General features: G+C 42.6%; 1 protein-coding gene across 35 annotated transcripts in view; it reads right to left on the bottom strand.

Moving 5' to 3' along the window:
• Window positions 1-490: 490 nt before the first annotated feature.
• PPIP5K1 (diphosphoinositol pentakisphosphate kinase 1) overlaps window positions 491-20,317 on the bottom strand; it is a 57,237-nt gene continuing 37,410 nt past the window's right edge. For 20 of the 35 annotated variants that reach the window (XM_063716625.1, XM_063716623.1, XM_063716620.1 and 17 more), the window contains 2 exons: window positions 6,510-6,623; window positions 491-2,549 (listed from right to left, as the gene is read on the bottom strand). In XM_063716625.1, the coding sequence (XP_063572695.1) occupies window positions 1,747-2,549; window positions 6,510-6,623 (917 nt within the window). In that variant the 3' untranslated portion in view covers window positions 491-1,746. Of the gene's footprint in view, window positions 2,550-3,206; window positions 3,327-6,509; window positions 6,624-20,317 lie in introns of all 35 variants that reach the window. The other 15 variants (XM_054532713.2, XM_054532706.2, XM_054532705.2 and 12 more) reach the window with 2 other exon arrangements.

Consider the following 20,317-nt stretch of genomic DNA (forward strand, 5'->3'; position numbering starts at 1 on the left):
CAGCTGATCTCTATATTTTTATAGTCTATTTTTGGATACCTGATCTCTGTATTTTTACAGCCCATTCCTGCTCAACTATAATGGCTTTTGACTGATTCAGATTAATCAGTTACAGACACAATTGATTCACAGTCGTATTCCTTTTTTTTTTTTTTTTTTTGAGACAGTTTTGCTTTTTTGCCCAGGCTGGAGTGCAGTGGCATGATTTTGGCTCACTGCAACCTCCGCCTCCAGGGTTAAAGTGATTCTCCTGCCTCAGCCTCCTGAATAGCTGGGATTACAGGTGTCCACCACCATGCCTGGCTAATTTTTGTGTTTTTAGTAGAGACAAGGTTTCACCATGTTGGCCAGGTTGGTCTCCAACTCCTGACCTCAAATGATCTGCCCGCCTTGGCCTCCCAAAGTGCTGGGATTACAGGTGTAAGCCACCATGCCCAGCCCATATTCATTCTTGAATTCACAAGGACATCACCATCATCCATCACCACCATTCTCATTAGTTTATATTTATTGAGCACTTATAATGTTCCGGCCCCCAACTCCAATGACAGCATTACCCCTCCTACCCACTCCCATTCCCATCCCTGGATCTTTGGAAAAAGCTTCATAATCATATCTGGCCCTCAGACACAATGATATAAGGACAAATTTCTTGGGGATCCTGCAGTGTTTGGTCTTTGGCCAGTCTGTCCCTGGCACAACTACAGAAATAAATAAATATATATATATACACACACACACACACACACACACATATGTATGTGTATATACATATTTATATTTATTTATTAAACCTTTGCTTGTATCTGTACAATATTGATCTCTGCTGATTGCTTAAAATAGAACCTGATTATCTCTACTACTACAGCATCTCCTAAGCCAAACAGCCCCACCACAGAGGGAGGCCCACTTTCACAGACTGGCTAAGAATCCTCTAGAGCATTTTAAGTAGTTGCTCTGAATTTTGCACAGCAGTCTAATACCTACTTTTCCCTAGAGCTATTGCCCGGAGGAACAGGACTGAGGCAGAAGGGGCACTTGGGGATGATATGGAAGGATCTATAAGGCAAGTCTAAAGATTTAGTGGCCATGTCAGATGTTTGGGGAGGGGACTCTATTTTCCAGACATTTCAGATAGCCATCCCGGGCTCACCTGAGGAGTGCTGGCAAAGACAAGAGTCCTCTGAATGCACATATGGTCTAAGCGTACCTTGAGAAGTCGTGAATATTTCCCCAGAAAAGTGAAGACCCTAGAGTCCCCTCTTTTGCATTTGCTGTCCCCAGATGGTGTTTTCAGCAGTGAAGCGGCATTTCCTTTAACAATCTGTGATTTCCTAGGATGCTCAGAGAAGGCTGGGTAACGACAGACCAACCCACCCCAAGGAAATCCTATTCAAGTCTAATGGCTAAGTGAGGAGCCAATGGCTTCTTTGAACCTAAAACTGGCTCCTCCTCAAGCACAGCTCTGGCACAGGTATGCCTCATACCAAGAGAACTACTTCCCCAGACACTGCTGGTGAGAGCTGGCCAGTGAGTTAGCCAACAGAAAAGGTTGCTGGCTCAAATGGCTGGTATAGTGTGATACCACTAATGAGAAAATTAATCACATGTTGCTGGTGGAAGGGGTGAGTGCTGGTCATGGGCTAGAGACTGGCTCTGAGGGTTTGGATCACCAGATGGATGCTGGGCTTGAGGAATACCCTCTCCAGGCAGCTGATCAATCACTTCAGGGACCACCCAGGACTTCTAATTTATCTCCTCAGGGACCTCCTGGGCCTGCAGATCAATCTCCTCAGGGAACTCTTGGGATGGTTTATCAATCTCAGGGATGCCCTGAGATAACAGATTGATCGCAGAAGCCTCCTGGGCCAGCCTGCCAACCTCCACAGAGAACCCCTGGTATGGCTGGATGACCTCCTCAGGGATCTCTTCAGCTGGGCTGCCAACTTCTACAAGGGTTTCCTGGACCAAGCTACCAACCCCTACATGGAACTTATGGACCAGCTTGCCAACCTCCACAGAGACCCCCTGGCATGGCTGGCTGACCTCCTCGGAGTTCTCCAGACATAGCTGGCAAACTTCCTCAGAGACTTTCTGGCACAGTTGGCTGGACTTCTGGCATGGCTGGCTGATGTGAGGGACCTCCTGGCATGTGTGGTTACCATTGTCATGGTTCTCCTGGCATTGCTGGCTGATGTCAGGGACCTCCTGACATGGCTGGCTGAGCGCCTCAGAAATGTCCTGGCATGGCTGGCTGATGTCAGGGACCTCCTGACATGGCTGGCTGACCTCCTCGTATGGCTGGCTGGTTTCCACAGGTGGCACCTGTGGGGACTGATTTGGTTCAAAAAGCTCTTGCTCCCCTTCTATGGAGAGCTCTTGTGCTCCACTCCCAGGGGTCTCCAGGAGCAGCCCAAGGCCTTGATGTTCTTCAGCCACGTGTGAATTTAGGGAGGGTTGATCACTGAAGCCAAATTGGGAGTTACCATCTACTGTAGTAGGGGAAGAAGGACCAGCACTGGACACAGTGCTAGAAGGGCCACTGCTGTCTGTAAAGCAAAGTCAAGAGATCAAGTCAGAGAAGCTGGAAGAGTAGGCTCTACCCTGTGCAGATAGTTCAAATGCTAGAATTGTTGGCCTATGCTACTTATGTCTTGAGGGAAGAGTGTCTGAATTCTTCCTAAGTTAAGCAGAGACTCCTAAGTTTGCTTACCTCAAGAATTGTCACCCTGGCCTAATGTATACTTTGAGAGTAACAATAAGGTACATCTAAGACTTCAGGAGAGAGTGCTAAGACCCACTTCATCTGGTTCTTTCACAAATACACTCCCATCCCAATTCCAAGTTCCAAGGCCTCTCATTCCTACTTTGGAAGCATATGAAGACTTTAGCCCAGTGGTTCATAAATAAATCATGAAAAAAAATTTTTTAAATACTAATTTCCAGTTTTCAACTCCAGAGATTCTAATTCTATAGGTTTAGTGTAAAGGTGTAGCTTGGAGGAGGGAGGAGGAAGAAGGCAATATAATTTTGTTGGAACACTCCCAATTGAATCTGATGTACACCTTCTGTTAAGAATCATTCTTTAAAGCAACCAATGTATTTCTGGGGCAGAGGTAATCATTATTTATAGCCCAAGTGATAAGTTGGCAGAAGAATGTAGAAAAACCATGTAAATCAGAACAATAGGAAAGAAAATGGTTTACCTGGCTGGGTGTGGTGGCTCACGCCTGTAATCCCAGCACTTTGGGAGGCTGAGGCAGGCAGATCACTTGAGGTCAGGAACTCTAAACCAGCCTGGCCAACATGACGAAACCTTGTCTCTACTAAAAATACAAAAATTAGCCAGGCATAGTGGCGGCTGTCTGTAATCCCAGCTACTCAGGAGGCTGAGGCAGGTGAATCACTTGAACCCCAGAGGTGGAGGTTGCAGTGAGCCGAAATCATGCCACTGTACTCCAGCCTGGGGAACAAAGCAAGACTCCGTCTCAGGAAAAAAAAAAGAAAATGGTTTACCCAAAAATGGAAGATGGCCATGGAATTTCTACATGGCAGTTCTTAACCTTTCTAGGGGTCAGTGGCCCCTTTGAGGTACTAAGTCATATCTTCCAGGAAAAATGTATATAAGAATATTCACACTAATCTTTACATGTGATTCCTGAAGCTCATAGACTCTACCCTGAAACCACATCTATGGATCCAGAGTTAAGACGCTTGTAAGTCTTGGGACATACAGTGTTACAGGCTTGTGCATATTATATGCACAGAAAACATTAAAAAACTGATTTCCTACATCCTGACAGTAGTGTAATAAAGACCTCAGAGTCTTCAATTACACTGTGGGATGATTCCTACTCCATCCTCTACTGTTTCACTGACCTCTAGTACGGGACTAACCTACTTTTCCCTTGGTAAATATCATTTTTGTTGATAATATTATAACGATATATTAAAGCACTATGGTATCAGTAATGACAGATTCTGGGAAAAGGGAACATCAGAACATATTGCCATTGAAGAAAACCTTGAAAAGTTGGTAAACCTGAGCCTACGAAGGCTCAATCCATCATTGAGTTGAAGGTATGCTAGTTATCTCTCTTCTGTAAAGAATCAAAGGAGGGGCCGGGCGCGGTGGCTCATACCTGTAATCCCAGCACTTTGGGAGGCCGAGGTGGGCAGATCACAAGGTCAGGAGTTCGAGACCAGCCTGACCAACATAGTGAAACTCCTTCTCTACTAAAAATAAAAAAAAAAATTAGCCGGGCATGGTGGCGCATGCCTGTAATCCCAGCTACTCAGGAGGCTGAGGCAGAAGAATCACTTGAACCCAGGAGGCGGAGGTTGCAGTGAGCCGAGATCGCACCATTGCACTCCAGCCTGGATGACAGAGCAAGACTCCATCTCAAAAAAAAAAAAAAAGAATCAAAGGAGGCATGCTTCAAGCAGAAAAAGAAGCCAGACACAGTGGCTCATGCCTGTAATCCCAACACTTTGGGAGGCCGAGGTGGGTGGATCACTTGAGATCAGGAGTTCAAAACCAGCCTGGCTAACATGGCAAAACCCCGTCTCTACTAAAAATACAAAAATTAGCCAGGTGTGGTGGCACGTGCCTGTAATCCCAGTTACTTGGGAGGCTGAGGTAGGAGAATCGCTTGAGCCTGGGATGTGGAGGTTGCAGTGAGCCGAGATTGCGCTACTGTACTCCAGCCTGGGTGACTGGGTGACGGAGCAAGACTCCGTCTCAAAAAAAAAAAAAAAAAAAGAGAGAGAGAGAAGATCATGGTTTTGAACCAACAAGGCTTTAAGAAATGTGGAGCCTATTTCTGATGCAGACATACAGACCCTAAAGAAGATGTTTACCAGTGATGCTACACACCTGATACTGAGTCAAAAATCTGATACTAGATGGAAAAAAAGAAAAAGAAAAGATGTAAGCTGAGCTTTACCCAAGTAAAGAAGTAGCCTTAATATCCTGCTAGTGGTCTGATTCAGGCAAATCAAAAAGGTCAAACAGAAACAGAAGAGGGAGAAGGGTAAGATTTCCAGGGGCACAGAAATCATAAACACTCCAGGAAACAGGTAAAAAGGGCAATGGCCCTATAAAGAATGTAGGATAATCTGAAATTCAGGGGAGGAATTCTTGGTATCAGAGAGGAAAGTTTCTTCCTCAAACAGGATGCCAGAAAAAGGGCAAAATTCTACAACTGTTAAGTCCAATGCTGAATGAAGTAAGAATCTTTACTTTGGTCCTATCCAAATAAAATAATGAAAGGCATATTTGATTTCAGTTATTCCCCGGAGGCAGGATGATACTTCACCAGTGCCTCTGGCCCATATCCCCACCTCCAATTACCACCAGTAGCTCCTCCTTTCTATAGTCACTCTAACAACTCTGTGTGGCTCCACTGTTCACATTGTTACCAAAAATAACTAGTGATAGATTAGAGATGATAAACGAGATGGGAAAAAGCAGCACCTCAACTTAAACTGAAAACTGAAAACAGACAACAGAGAGAGGGTCATGTAAAAATAAGTAGCAGATTCTAGTCCCTCCTGCTCCCAGCTTTTTTTGTTTGTTTGTTTTTGAGACGGAGTCTCACTCTGTCGCCCAGGCTGGAGTGCAGTGGTGCCATCTCGGCTCACTGCAAGCTCTGCCATTCTCCTGCCTCAGCCTTCCGAGTAGCTGGGACTACAGGCACCCGCCACCACGCCTGGCTAATTTTTTGTATTTTTAGTAGAGACGGGGGTTTCACCGTGTTAGCCAGGATGGTCTCGATCTCCTGACCTCGTGATCTGCCCGCCTCGGCCTCCCAAAGTGCTGGGATTACAGGCGTGAGCCATCGCGCTCGGCCTCCTGCTCCCAGCTTTTCTAAATATCTAGGTTGTCTGCTAGTCATCTTTACTGGAGAAAACTGTAGAGATAAATAGGGATCAAAGGAGAATCAAGTCTCCATTCTTTCTTCCCCAAAGAGCCCTTTGAGGAAGAACTTCTCTCCAAATTAAAAATTATTCCTCTGAGGCAGGTGGGTCACCTGAGGTCGGGAGTTTGAGACCAGCCTGACTAATATGGAGAAACCCCGTCTCTACTAAACATACAAAATTTAGCTGGGTGTGGTGGTACATGCCTGTAATCCCAGCTACTTGGGAGGCTGAGGCAGGAGAATCGCTTGAACCCGGGAGGCAGAGGTTGCAGTGAGCCAAGATCGTGCCTGGGCAACAAGAGCGAAATTCTGTCTCTCAAAAAATATATATATATATTTCTAATACTGCAGAAAAGCTTCTCTCCAATGAAATAGAAGGAACATGGAGAACAGAGGTAAAGAGGTAAAGAGAGAGAATAAACAGATTCTCCTTTCACCTTAGAAATGGCAGATGAGACTGCTTCCCAGAATGGATATTCCTGGTCTTTCAACCCTCACCTTCTTTGACCTCATGCAACAGGCCCCTCATTCACCAATTACTCCAGTCTTCGTGACTTTTGTCTAGGCAGTTCCAAAAGGATTACTTACACCAAGGAGGCTTCTCAGAGCGCTGCTGGAGTTGCAGGGGAGGTGAATGAAGAGTACGTGGTGGAGAAAATGGATTATCTGAGGCCTGGCTGCTGTGCATGGAATCAAAGAGGGCTGGAAAGGAGGTAGGGTGAAGGGAGAGGGAAGAAAAAAAGACATATGAGGAAGAATCCAGGAGCCACAGGTTCTCAACATAAGTCAAAGCCAACTTACCCTTCCTTGGCTGAGAAGTAGTATTTCCTGGGGACCCTTCAACCAAACCATTTTCAATTTTTTAAACTTTATATTATGGACATTTTCAAACATATATTTTTAAAAAGTAGTTGAAAGACTGGTGCAGTCAATGCCCATATACCCGTCTCCTAGATTTAACACATTGACATTTTTGCCATACTTGTTTCATCTATTTCTGCATGCTAAAGTGTTTTAAAATAAATGACAGACATTATGAAACATGTCACCTCTAAATACTTCAATATGCATCTATAAAATATAAGAAATGGCTGGGTGCAGTGGCTCATGCCGGTAATCCTAACACTTTAGGAGGTCGAGGCAGGTGGATACTTGAGGCCAGGAGTTCAAGACCAGCCTGGCCAACACAGCAAAACCCCATTTCTACTAAAAATACAAAAATAAGCCAGCATGGTGGCACATGCCTGTAATCCCAGCTATTCGGAAGGCTGGGGCTTGAGAATCGCTTCAACTTGGGAGGCAGAGGTTGCAGTGAGCTGAGATCGCACCACTGCACTCCAGCCTGGCGGCAGAGTGAAACTCTGTCTCAATAATAATAATAAAATACAAGAAATTTTTCCGGCTGGATGTGGTGGCTCATGCCTGTAAACCAGTACTTTGGGAGGCCAAGGTGGGTGGATCACTTGAGGCCAGGAGTTCAAGACAAGCCCGGTCAACATGGAGAAACCCCGTCTCTACTAAAAATGTAAAAATTAAGGCCGGGCACAGTGGCTCACGTCTGTAATCCCAGCACTTTAGGAGGCCGGGGCAGGCAGATCACAAGGTCAGGAGTTCAAGACCAGGCTGACCAACATGGTGAAACCCCGTCTCTACTAAAAATACAAAAATTAGCCGGGTGTGGTGGCACATGCCTGTAATTCCAGCTATTTAGGAGGCTGAGGCAGGAGAATTGCTTGAACCCGGGAAGCAGAGGTTGCAGTGAGCCGAGATCGCACCACTGCACTCCCGCCTGGGCAATAGAGCAAGATTCTGTCTCAAAAAAAAAAAAAAAAATTAGCTGGGTGTGGTGGTACATGACTGTAATCCCAGCTATTTGGGAGGCTGAGGCATGAGAATCACTTGAGCTCAGGAGGCAGAGGTTGCACAGTGAGCAGAGATTGTGCCACTGCACTCTACCATGGGCGACAGAGAGAGACTCTGTCTCAAAAAAATAAAAAGAAGAGAAAAGATATATATAAAGAAATTTTTCCAACATAGCCAAACACCATTAACAAGCTAAACAAAATTAAAAATTGTTGCCTAGTATCATTCAATACCCAGTCCATATTCAAATTTTCCCAATTATTCCCCCAAATGTCTTTTATAAAAGCATCCAAACATGAACCATGCACTGCATCTTGTTATGTCTTTGAAGCGTCTTTTAATCTAGAATAGTGCAGCCTCTCCTTTTTTCATAGTAACTTTTTTGAGACAGGGTCTCGCTGTCACCCAGGCTGGAGTGCAGTGGTGTGATCACAGCTCACTGCAGTCTTGACCTCCTAGCTCAAGCGATCATCACACCTCAGCCCCTTGAGTAGCTGGGACTACAGGCACATATCACCACTCCTGGCTAATTTTTTGTATTTTAGTAGAGATGGGCTTTTACCATGTTGCCTAGGCTGATCTTGAACTCCTGGGCTCAAGTAATCTGCCTGCCTCAGCCTTCCAAAGTGTTAGGATTACAGGCGTGAGCCACCATCCCCAGCCCATAGTAACTTTTTGAAAAGAAGGTCAGGCACGGTGGCTCATGCCTGTAATCCCAGCACTTTGGGAGGCCGAGGCAGGTAGATCACCTGAGGTCAGGAATTCAAGACCAGCCTGGCCAATATGGAGAAACCCCATTTCTACAAAAAATACAAAAATTAGCCAGGCGTGGTGGTGGGCGCCTGTAATCTCAGCTACTTGGGAGGCTGAAGCAGGAGAATCACTTGAACCTTGAACCCGGGAGGCAGAGGTTGCAGTGAGCCAAGATCATGCCACTGCACTCCAGCCTGGGCAACAAAGCAAGACTCCATCTCAAAAAAAAAAAAAAAAGAGAGAGAAAAGAGAAAAGAACAGGCCAGTTGTTTTTGCAGAAGGTCATGTCCCACATTCTGGACTTGTCTGATTGTTTCCACATAGAATCATTTAACTTATTTCACTATCCCTTGTATTTCCTATTAACTGGAAATTGATCTAACTTAACTGATTTATGTTAAATAATTTTGTTAAGAATACTTTAAGAGGTGATCCCATGTACTGTATATTGCATCATACTGGAGGCATATTGTCTCATTGTCCCATTATAAGTAAGGCTAAGTTTACTGACTAGGTTAAGGTGGCACCAACAAGATCTCATTGTGAAGCTTTCCCCTTCTGATTAGGGGTGATCCTTTGAGGAATGTCTAGTTCTCCACCATCAACTGGCATATTTTCTGTAAAGAAGAGCTTTCTTTCTGCAAATGGGACTATTTGATTATACTGAACTACAGTTCTCACTGAAAAGGCAGAATGTTTATTTCCCTTTAATTGGTTTTCAGAGTAGAGAGTTAGTGAAAAATATTCTCCAATAGCGGTGGATGAGTATTAATTTGTGTTATTTACTTAATTTTGGGGGGGGGACAGAGTCTTTCTCTGTCACCCATGCTAGAGTGCTGTGGTACGATCACAGCTCACTGCAGCCTCAAACTCCCAGGTTCAAGCAATCCTCCAACCTCAGCTTCCTGAGTAGCTCGGACTACAGGCGCATAGCACAATGCCTAGCTCATTTCTGTATTTTTGTAGAGATGGGGTTTCACCATGTTGCCCGGGCTAGTCTCGAACTCCTGAACTCAAGTGATTCCCCTGCCTCGGCCTTCCAAAGTGCTGGGATTACAGGTGCATGAGCTACCTCACCCAGCACCCAGCTCTTGTTTTCATTCATTATGAGCTTGTGGATTTTTATTATATATATTCAGTGTGTGTGTGTGTGTGTGTGTGTGTGTGTGTGTGTGTGTGTGTGTGTGTGTGTGTGTGTGTGTGTGTGTTTAGAGACAGGGTCTTACTCTGTCAGTGGCTGGAATGCAGTGATGCTAGCATAGTTCACTGCAGCCTCAAACTCCTGGGCTCAAGCAATCCTCCAACATCAGCCCACTGAGTAACTAGGACTATAGATGTATGCCACCATGCCTGGCTAATTTTTTAATTTTCTTAGAGATAAGATCTAGCTATGTTGCCCAGGCTGGTCTAAATTCCTAGGCTCAAGCGATACTCCCACTTCAGCCTCCTGAGTAGCTACATTCAGTGTACTTCAATCAACTACATAATTATTCTTTTTAATGCTAAAATTGTCCCAATTTTTGTCACTGGGAGCCTCTTTGGGCTTGATTGCTTCCTTGCTTTCCTTTACAACATGCTGCAAGATCATCCTGGGCTTTCTTTGCCCTCAACCATGCATTCTAAACAAAATTGGTTCTTGGTGGGGGTAACAAAATCTTAGCTATTCCAATGGCTTATGGTCCACCAAATGGCCACAACACATAAACAGATACATGATATATCTGTGGTGTTAAAATTACATGTGGTAGGAGGTAATTAGGGAAAAAAATTCTAAAAAAAACTCCTGGTTGGGTGGGGGGAGGGGGGAGGGATAGCATTAGGAGATATACCTAATGCTAAATGACGAGTTAATGGGTGCAGCACACCAACATGGCACATGTATACATATGTAACAAACTTGCATGTTGTGCACATGTACCCTAAAACTTAAAGTATAATAATAATAAAATAAAATAAAATAAATAAATAAAAAAAAACTCCTGGGATGGAGAGTAATTTCTACAAAGCTTTAAAAAAACCCTGCTCTAGACCAAAAATCAAGTTATTTCCCCATGGAATCCTGGTTACTTTTAGTGGATAATGGTACATAGAGACCAAAATCTAGTTGCTAAAGGAGCTCATGCTACATTTGCCAATGCATAGTACTAGAAAAAGCACTTAAAAACCAGAATTCATATTCGTATTTCCAATTCATATTTATCATTACAATATTTTAAAAGTCTTTTGAATTTATACTTCTATCTAATTTATCTTACTTTGAAAATCCTGGTTCCTAATAACAGGAACATAATTCCTTATTTGCTACTCTATAATGCATATATATATATATATATATATATATATATATATATATACACACACTTATATAATATATATTCACACACTATATACATAGTATCAATATCACTGTAGTATCAATACCACTATTAACAATTAAACTACTGAATAAGGATTACAATTATAGTTCTTTTTGTCCCACCAAAGAACTGATAAAGTATTCTAAAGTTATTTGAAAAATTATTTTACCTGTGTGGTTATGTTACTATTTTGATATACAGTTAGGGTCATTTCTTTCTTTTTTTGCAATTTTAGGTTTTGTTTCTTTTCTTTTTTAACTTTATATTTTGAAAAACATGTACAGGCTCACAAGTCAAAGCTATACAAAAAGGCACACTCAGAGAAACTGCGTTTCCTTCATGCCCTTCAGCCCCACTCCCTATTGTTAAATCTGAGGTAATAAATTTTGTTTCTGGTTTATACTTCTAGTAAGTATTTTTTGTAAATACATATGTATTTTTTCTTTATTTCCCCTCTCTACTTACAATATAGGTAACATACTATTAATACTGTTCTACATCTTGTTTTTTTCACTTAATAATATATCCTGGTGATTATTTCATATTAGATCATATAGAGCTTCCTCATTAGTTTTAACAGATGCATAGTATTCAATTGAGTGGACATATCGCAGCTTTTTCAACCACTCTTGCACTAAAGAACTTGAGTCATTTCCAATATTTTGCCACTTTAAATAATGTCACAATGAATAACTGTATATAAATGTTATTTCAGGCTGGGAGCAGTGGCTTACATCTATAATCCCAGCACTTTGGGAGGCTTAAGTGGGAGAGTCATTGAGGCCAGGAGTTCAAGACCAGCCTGGGCAATAAAGTGAGACTCTGTCTCTACAAAAATTTTAAAAATTAGCTGGGCATGGTGGCACATGCCTGTAGTCCCAGCTATTTGGGAGGCTGAGGCAGGAGGATCACTTGAACATAGGATTCCAGCCTTCAGTGATCATGCCACTGTTCTCCAGGCATGATCATATCACAGTACTCCAGCCTAGGTGACAGAGAAAGACCCTGTCTCTAAAAAAATACATAAATAAGCAAATGTTATTTCAACTTTGCATAGAAATGGCTTCAGAATAGATTCTTAAAAGTGGATTATTGGGGCCGGGCGTGGTGGCTCACACCTGTAATTCCAGCACTTTGGGAGGCAGAGGCAGGCAGATCACGAGGTCAGGAGATCGAGACCATCGTGGCTAACACAGTGAAACCCCGTCCCTACTAAAAATACAAATAATTAGCCGGGTGTAGTGGTGGGCGCCTGTAGTCCCAGCTACTCGGGAGGCTGAGGCAGGAGAATGATGTGAACCTGGGAGGCAGAGTTTACTGTGAGCCAAGATGGCACTACTGCACTCTAGCCTGGGCGACAGAGCAAGACTCCGTCTCACAAAAAGAAAAAAAAAAAAAAAAAGGGGATTATTGGATCAGAGGTTAACTATAATTGTGAGATACTACAAAATGTACCTCCATAGAGATTGTACCATTTTGTACCCCCACCAACAATGCACAGGATTTCTAGTTTCACCAGACTTGCCAAGAGAATGTATTGTCAAACTTTTGGATTTCTTCCAATATAACAGGTGAGAAATAATATCTCAGTGTAGTTTTAATTTGCATACCTCTTATAGAAGGTTAAGCATAATTTCATATGTACAATGGCTATCTGCATTTCTTTCTCTGTACACTTCTTTTTTTTTTCTTTTAGTGATGGGGTTGTTCAGGTAGTAGTAGCTGATTGTGTAGTAGCACAATCATAGCTCACTCCATCCTCGAACTCCTGGGCTCCAGAGATCCTTCTGCCTCGGCCTCCCAAAGTGCTGCTATTATAAGCATGAGTCACTGCACCTGGCCTAACTTATCAATCTTTTTTTTGCTTCACAAGTTTGACTTTGAGTCAGAATTAGGCTTTCCTTACTTTCAGATGATAAAGGAATTTACCACTAACACCCTGCTTACTTTTAGTACTTGCATGGTTTAATTTTTTTTTTATTGAGGTGAAATCCACATAACATAAAAGTTAGCCATCTTAAATTGTATAATTCTGTGGCATTTAGTACACCCACAGTGTTGTGCAACCCCCACCTCTATCTAGTTCCAAGACATTTTCGTCACCCCAGAAGAAACCCCATATCCATTAAGAAGTCAATCCTGGCTGCTCTGCCTATGGAGTAGCCATTCTTTTATTCCTTTACTTTCTTAATAAACTTGCTTTCACTTTATGGGAAAAAAAAAAAAAGAAGTCAATCCCCATTCTATACTACTCCCAAACCCTGGAAACCACCAATCTGCTTTCCGTCTCTATGGATTTACTTATTCTGGATATTTCATATAAATAAAATCATACAATATGTGACTTTTTGTGTTTGGTTTCTTTCATTTGGCATAATGTTTTTAAGGTTCATCCACATTTTAATATGTATTGGTACTTCATTCCTTTTTATAGCTCAGTAATATTCCATTGTATGTACATACTATATTTTATCTATTCATTGACATTTCAGTTGTTTCTACCTTTTGACTTTTTGAGAAAGGGTCTTGCTCTGTCATCAAGGCTGAAGTGCAGTGGTGTGATCATAGCTCACTGTAACCTTGAATTCCTGGGTTCAAGTAATCCTCCTGCCTCAGCCTCCAGAGTAGCTAAGACTACAGGTGCACACCACCGTGACTGGCTAATTTTTTTATTTCCTATTTTGTAGAGATATGTTGTCCAGGCTGGTCTTGAACTCCTGGTCTTAAGCAATCCTCCTGCCTTGGCCTAACAAAGAGCTGGGATTACAGGTGTGAGCCATCACCCTCAGCTTTGATTATTGTGAATAGTGTTGCCATGAACATCTGTGTGTATTTGTTTGAGTACCTGTTTTCAATTTTTTTTTTTTTTTTTTTTTTTTTTTTTTTTTTTGAGACAGGGTCTCATTCTGACACCCAGGCTGGAGTGCAGTGGCATGAACTTGGCTTATTACAGTCTCAACCTCTGGGGCTCAGGTGATTCTTCCACCTCAGTCTCCTGAGTAGCTGGGACTACAGGTGTGCACCACCATGCCCAGGTAATTTTCTGTATTTTTTTGTGGAGACAAGGTTTCACCATGTTGCGTAAGGTTTCACTCCTGGGCTCAAGTGATCCACCCACCTTGGCCTCCCAAAGAGCTGGGATTACAGGTGTGAGCCACTGTGCCCAGCCTATGTTTAATTTTTTGAGGAACAAACTGTTTTCCACAGTAGCTGTACTATTTTATACTTCCATTAGCACTGTATGAGAGTTCCAGTTTGTCCACATCCTAACTAACACTTTTTCTTTATTTTTTAATGGCTATCTGGTGGGTGTGAAGTGGTATCTCACCGTGGTTTAGATTTCTATATCCCTAAACTAATGAGAGTTAGCATCTTTTCATGTGCTTCCTAGCTATTTACATGTCTTCTTTGGAGAATGTCAATTCAAGTCCTTTGCTCCTTTTTAAACTGTGTTGTCTTTTTGTTGTTGTTATCATCTGTACTCATTAGATATATCATTTGTAAATATTTTCTCCCTTTCTGTAGTTGTTATTTTACTTTTTGATAATATCCTTTGATGCACAAATATTTTTAGTTTTGGTGAAGTCTAATTATTTTTTATTTTGTTGCTTATGCTTTTGTTCTACAAATCCACTGCCAAATTTAAGGTCATTAAGATTTACTCTATGACTTCTTCTAAGAGATTTATAATTTTAACTCTTATACTTAGGTCACTGATCCATTTTGAGTTAATATTTTCATATGGTATGAGGTAGGGATGAATGGGTTCTTTTGCAATGTGAATACCTAGTGGTTTCAGCACCGCTTATTGAAGAGACTATTCTTTCTCCATTGAATAGTTTTGACATCCTTGTTGAAAATCAACTGGCCATAGATGTTTAATTCTGGACTCTTGATTCTATTCTAGTGGTCTATATATTTATACTTACAGCAATACCACACTGTTTTGATTACTATAGCTTTGCAATACATTTGGAAATTAGTAAGTTTGAATCCTCCAGTTTTGTTTTGCTTTTTCAAGATTCTTTTGGCTGTTCAGGCCCTCTTACAGTTCCCTATGAATTAGAGGGGTCAGCTTTTCCATTTCTGAAGAAAAGCCATTAAAATTCTGATAGGGATTGCATTAAATCCATAGATCACTTTGGGGAATACTGCCATCTTAACAATATCATGTCTTCAACATGAACATGAAATGCCTTTCCATTTATATAGGTCCTCTTTAATTTTTTCTTTTTTGAGATAGGGTCTCACTTTGTCACCCAGGCTAGAGTGCTGGTAGCTGGGCTACAGGCACGCATCACCACACCCAGCTAATTTTTTTTTCAAGATGAAGTCTTGCTCTGTCACCCAGGCTGGAGTGCACTGGCGCAATCTCGGCTCACTGCAACCTCCGCCTCCCGGGTTTAAGCAATTCTCCTGCCTCAGCCTCCCGAGTAGCTGGGACTACAGGCACCCGCCACTGTGCCTGGCTATTTTTTTATTATTATTATTTTTTAGTAGAGACAGGGTTTCATCGTGTTGGCCAAGCTGGTCTCGAACTCCTGACCTTATGATCTGCCTGCTTCAGCCTCCCAAAGTGTTGGGATTACAGGCGTGAGCCACCACACCCAGCCTTTTTTTTTTTCTTTTAATTTTTTGTAGAGACAGGGTTTCTCCATGCTGATGGCTGGTCTTGAACTCGTGAGCTTAAGCAATCTGCCTGCCTCGGCCTCCTGAAGTGTTGGGATTACAGGTGTGAGCCACCGCACCCTGCCTTGTTTTTTTGTTTTGTTTTTTTGTTTTTTTTAAGCAAGACAGGGTTTCACTCTGTTGCCCAGGCTGGAGTACAGTGATGCAATCATTGCTCACTGTAGTCTTGACCTTCCAGGTTCAGGTGATCCTCCTGCCTCAGCCTCCCAAGTAGCTAGGAATAAGAGGCGCATGCGACCACACCCAGTTAAGTTTTCTTAAAAATTATTTGTAGACCCCGGGTGCGGTGGCTCACGCCTGTAATCCCAACACTTTGGGATGCCAAGGCGGTGGATCACCTGAGGTCAAGAGTTCGAGAGAAGCCTGGCCAACATGGTGAAACACTGTCTCTACTAAAATTAGAAAAAAATTAGCTGGGCATGATGGCAAGCACCTGTAATCCCAGCTACTCGGGAGGATGAGGCAGGAGAATTGCTTGAACCTGGAAGGCAGAGGTTCCAGTGAGTGGAGACTGTGCCACTGCACCCCAGCCTGGGTGACAGAGTGAGACTCCATCTCAAAAAAAAAAAAAATCTATCTATCTATCTATCTATCTATCTAATTTGTAGAGACAGGGCCCTATGTTGCCTAGGCTGGTCTTGAACTTCTTGGCTCAAGCAATCCTTCTGCCTCGGCCTCTCAAAGTGCTGGAATTACAGGCATGAACCACTGCACCTGGCCTTCCTTAATTTCTTTCAGCAATGTTTTGTAGTTTTTGGTGTACAAATCTTTCAACTTCTTGGTTAAATTTGTTTCCAGGCATTTTATTCTTTTGAATGCTATGGAAAATAGAATTGTTTTTATTATTTCCTTTTTCAGTTGTTCATTGCTGGTGTATATAAACACAATTGGGCCAGATACCGTGGCTCATGCCTGTAATCCCAGCACTTTGGAAGCCGAGGTGGCAGGATCACTTGAAGCCAGGAGTTCAAGAACAGGCTAGGCAATATGGCCATACCACATCTCTACAAAAAATTAGCCAGGCGTAGTGGCACATGCCTGTGGTCCTACCTACTTGGGAGGCTCAGGTGGGAGGATCACTTGAGCCTGGGAGGCAGAGGTTTCAGTGAGCTGAGATCATGCCAGTGCACTCCAGCCTGGGCAACAGAGCAACAACCTGTCTTAAAAAAAAATCTTTATACAAATTTTTAAAAATTTATTTTATAAGCCTGGGCACAGTGGCTCATGCCTATAACCCCAGCACTTTGGGAGGCTGAGGTGGGAGGATCACTTGAGCCCAGGAATTCGAGACCAGCCTGGGCAACATGGCAAAACCCCATCTCTACAAAAAATACAAAAATTAGCTGGATGTGGTGGTATATGCCTATAGCCCCAGCTACTTGGGAGGCTGCGGTGGAAGGATTGCTCCAGCACAGGAGGTCAAGGCTGCAGTGAGCCATGATGGCACAACTGCACTCAAGCCTGGGTGACAGAATAAGACCCTATCTCAGCAAAAAATTACTTTATAGAGACGAGGTCTTGCTATGTTGACCACACTGGTCTCGAACTCCTGGCCTCAAGTGATCCTCCTGCCTTAGCCTCTCAAAGTGCCAGGATTACAGGTAGAAGCCACTGAGCCCGGCCCGCAAGATTTTTGTGAGCTGATCTTTCTTTTTTCTTTCTTTTTTTTTTTTTAAGACAGGGTGTTGCTCTATCACCCAGGCTAAAGTACAGTGATGCGATCACCAGTCACTGCAACCTTGAGCTCCTATGCTCAAGCCATCCTCCTCCCTCAGCCTCCCAATTAGCTGGGACTACAGGTGCTCACCAACATGCCTGGCTAATTTTTTAATTTTTTTTTTTTTTTTTTTTGTAGAGAGAGTATCTCCCTATGTTGTCCAGGCTTGTCTCAAACTCCAGGGCTCAAGTGATCCTGCCACCTCAGCTTCCCAAAATGCTGGGAACATAGGCGTGAGCCACGGCGCCCAGTCTGAGTTCATCCTGTAACCTGCAACTCTGCTAAATTTGTTCGTTAGCTTTAATAGCTGCTTTGTTATTGTTGTTTTCTTTTGAGACTTCTCTGTGATTTTATATTTGGGACCATGTCCTCTGTGAACAGAAATACTTTTATTTCTTCTTTTCCAATTTGGATATTTTTTTTTCCTCGCCTAAAACTCCTGGTACGAATGTTGAATAGCAGTGGTTGAAGCCGGCATCCTTGTCTTGTTCCAAATCTTAGAGGGAAAGTCTTCAGTGTTACACTACTGAGTATGATGTGTGCTTTGGCTTTCTTAAATGCCCTTTATCATGTTCATTAAGTTCCCTTCTATTCCTAGTTTGCTGAGTGTTTTTTTATCATGAAAGGGTGTTGGATTTTGTCAAATGTTTTTCTGTGTCAACTTAGATAATTGTGTTTTTTTCTCTCTTTCTAATAATGTAGTGTATTACAATGACCAGTTTTCTTGTATTGAATCACTCTTGCATTCCTGAGATAAATCTCACTAGCCCTGGTGTATAATTCTTTTATTGTGCTGTAGGATTTGGTTTGCTAGCATTTTGTTCAGGACTTTTGCCTCTTTAATTAAGGGATATTGGTTTCTCCTCCTATGGTGTCATCTGAAATGTGTTATCTGACCTCAAGAAAATGTTTCCTTCTCTTCAATTTTTTTGGAAGAGCGTGAGTAGACTGAGTTAATTCTTTAAATATGTGGTAGAGTTCACCAGTGAAGCCACCTGGTTTTAGACTTTTTGTTTTTTGGAGGTTTTTGTTACTAATCTTTTTTGGCTGGACGCAGTGGCTCACACCTGTAATCCCAGCACTTTGGGAGGCCAAGGCGGGTGAATCACTTGAGGCCAGGAGTTCAAGACTAGCCTGACCAACATGGCGAAACTCCGTCTCTACTAAAAATACAAAAATTAGCTGGGTGTGGTGGCCGGTGCCTGTAATCCCAGCTACTTGGGAGGCTGAGGCAGGAGAATCGTTTGAATGTAGGAGGCAGAGATTGCAGTGAGCTGAGATGATGCCATTGCACTCCAGCCTAGGCAACAGAGCAAGACTCTGTCTCAAAAAAAAAAAAACCCACAATAATAATAATTTAATTTTTTCCTTGTTATAGGTACGTTTAGACTTTCTACTTCTTGATTCAGTTTTTGTAGCTTTGCGTGTTTCTAGGAATTCATCCATTTCAACTAGGTTATCCAATTTGTTGGCATACAATTGTTCATGGTACTCTCTTATAATCCTTTTTATGTCTTTAAAATCAATAGCAATGTCCCCACTTTTATCCCTGATTTTAGTTATTTGAGTCTTCTCTCTCTTCTTCTCAATCTAGCTAACGTTTTGACAATTTTGTTGATCTTTTCAAAAAACCAACTTTTAGTTTCATTGATTCTTCTATTGTTTTTCTTTTCTTTTTCTTTATCTTCACTCTAATCTTTATATCCTTCCTTTATTTTCTTTTTTTTTTTTTTTTTGAGACGGAGTCTCTCTCTGTCACCCAGGCTGCAGTGCGATGGTGTGATATCGGCTCACTGCAACTTCCGCCTCCCAGGTTCAAGCAATTCTCCTGCCTCAGCCTCCTGAGTAGCTGGGACTACAGGCTCATGCCACCACGCCAGGCTAATTTTTTTTTTTTTTTTTTTTTTTTTGTATCTTTAGCAGAGACGGAGTTTCACCATGTTGGCCAGGCTGGTCTCGAACTCCTGACCTCATGATCCGCCCGTCTCGACCTCCCAAAGTGCTGGGATTACAGGCGTGAGCCACCACGCCCGGCTCCATTTGCTTTTTGAGTTTAGTTTACTCTTCTTTTTCTAGTGCCATAAGGTATAAATCAGATTATTGATTTCACATTTTTTTTTTTTTTTTTGAGACAGGCTGGAATGCAATGGTACAATCTCAGCTCACTGCAACCTCTCCCTTTCAGGCATAAGCTCTCCTCCCACCTCAGCCTCCCAAGCACCTGGGATTACAGGTCTGCACCACCACACTTGGCTAATTTTAGAGTTTTTCTGTAGAGATGAAGTCTCACTATATTGCCCAGACTGGTATTGAACTCTTGGGCTCAAGCGATCCTCCCACTTTGGCCTCCCCAAAGTGTTGGGATTACAAATGTGAGCCACTACACCTGACCCTTCTTTTTTTTAATTTAAATATTTACAGCTATAAAGTTCTCTCTGAGCACTAATTTTGCTGCACCCCATACCATCTGGCATGTTTTCATTTTCATTCATCTCAAAGTATAATCTAATTTCCCTTGTGATTTCTTCTTCGACTCATTCGTCATTTAAGAGTATGTTGTTGGCTGGGCGCAGTGGCTCATGCCTGTAATCCTAGCACTTTGGGAGACCGAGGCCAGCAGATCTCTTGAGCTCAGCCTGGGCAACATGGTGAAACTCTGTCTCTACCAAAAAAAAAAAAAAAAAAGCAAAAATTAGCTGGGTGTGGTGGTGTGTGCCTGTAGTCCAACTACTCAGGGGGTGAGTAGCTGGAGGTCGAGGTTGCACGGAGCCATGATCATACCACTGCACTCTAGCCTGGGTGACAGAGTGAGACCCTGTCTCAAACAAACAAACAAACAAACAAACAAAAGTATGTTGTTTCACCCACAAAAATTAAAAATAAAAAAGGAGGTCAGGCATGGTGGCTCACACCTATAATCCTAGAACTTTGGGAGGCCAAGGCAGGTGGATCACCTGAGGTCAGGAGTTTGAGACCAGCCTGACCAACATGGTGAAACCTCGTCGCTACTAAAAATA

Source organism: Pongo abelii, chromosome 16, assembly GCF_028885655.2.
Source record: "Pongo abelii isolate AG06213 chromosome 16, NHGRI_mPonAbe1-v2.0_pri, whole genome shotgun sequence".
In the NCBI taxonomy this organism is placed as follows: domain Eukaryota; kingdom Metazoa; phylum Chordata; class Mammalia; order Primates; family Hominidae; genus Pongo; species Pongo abelii.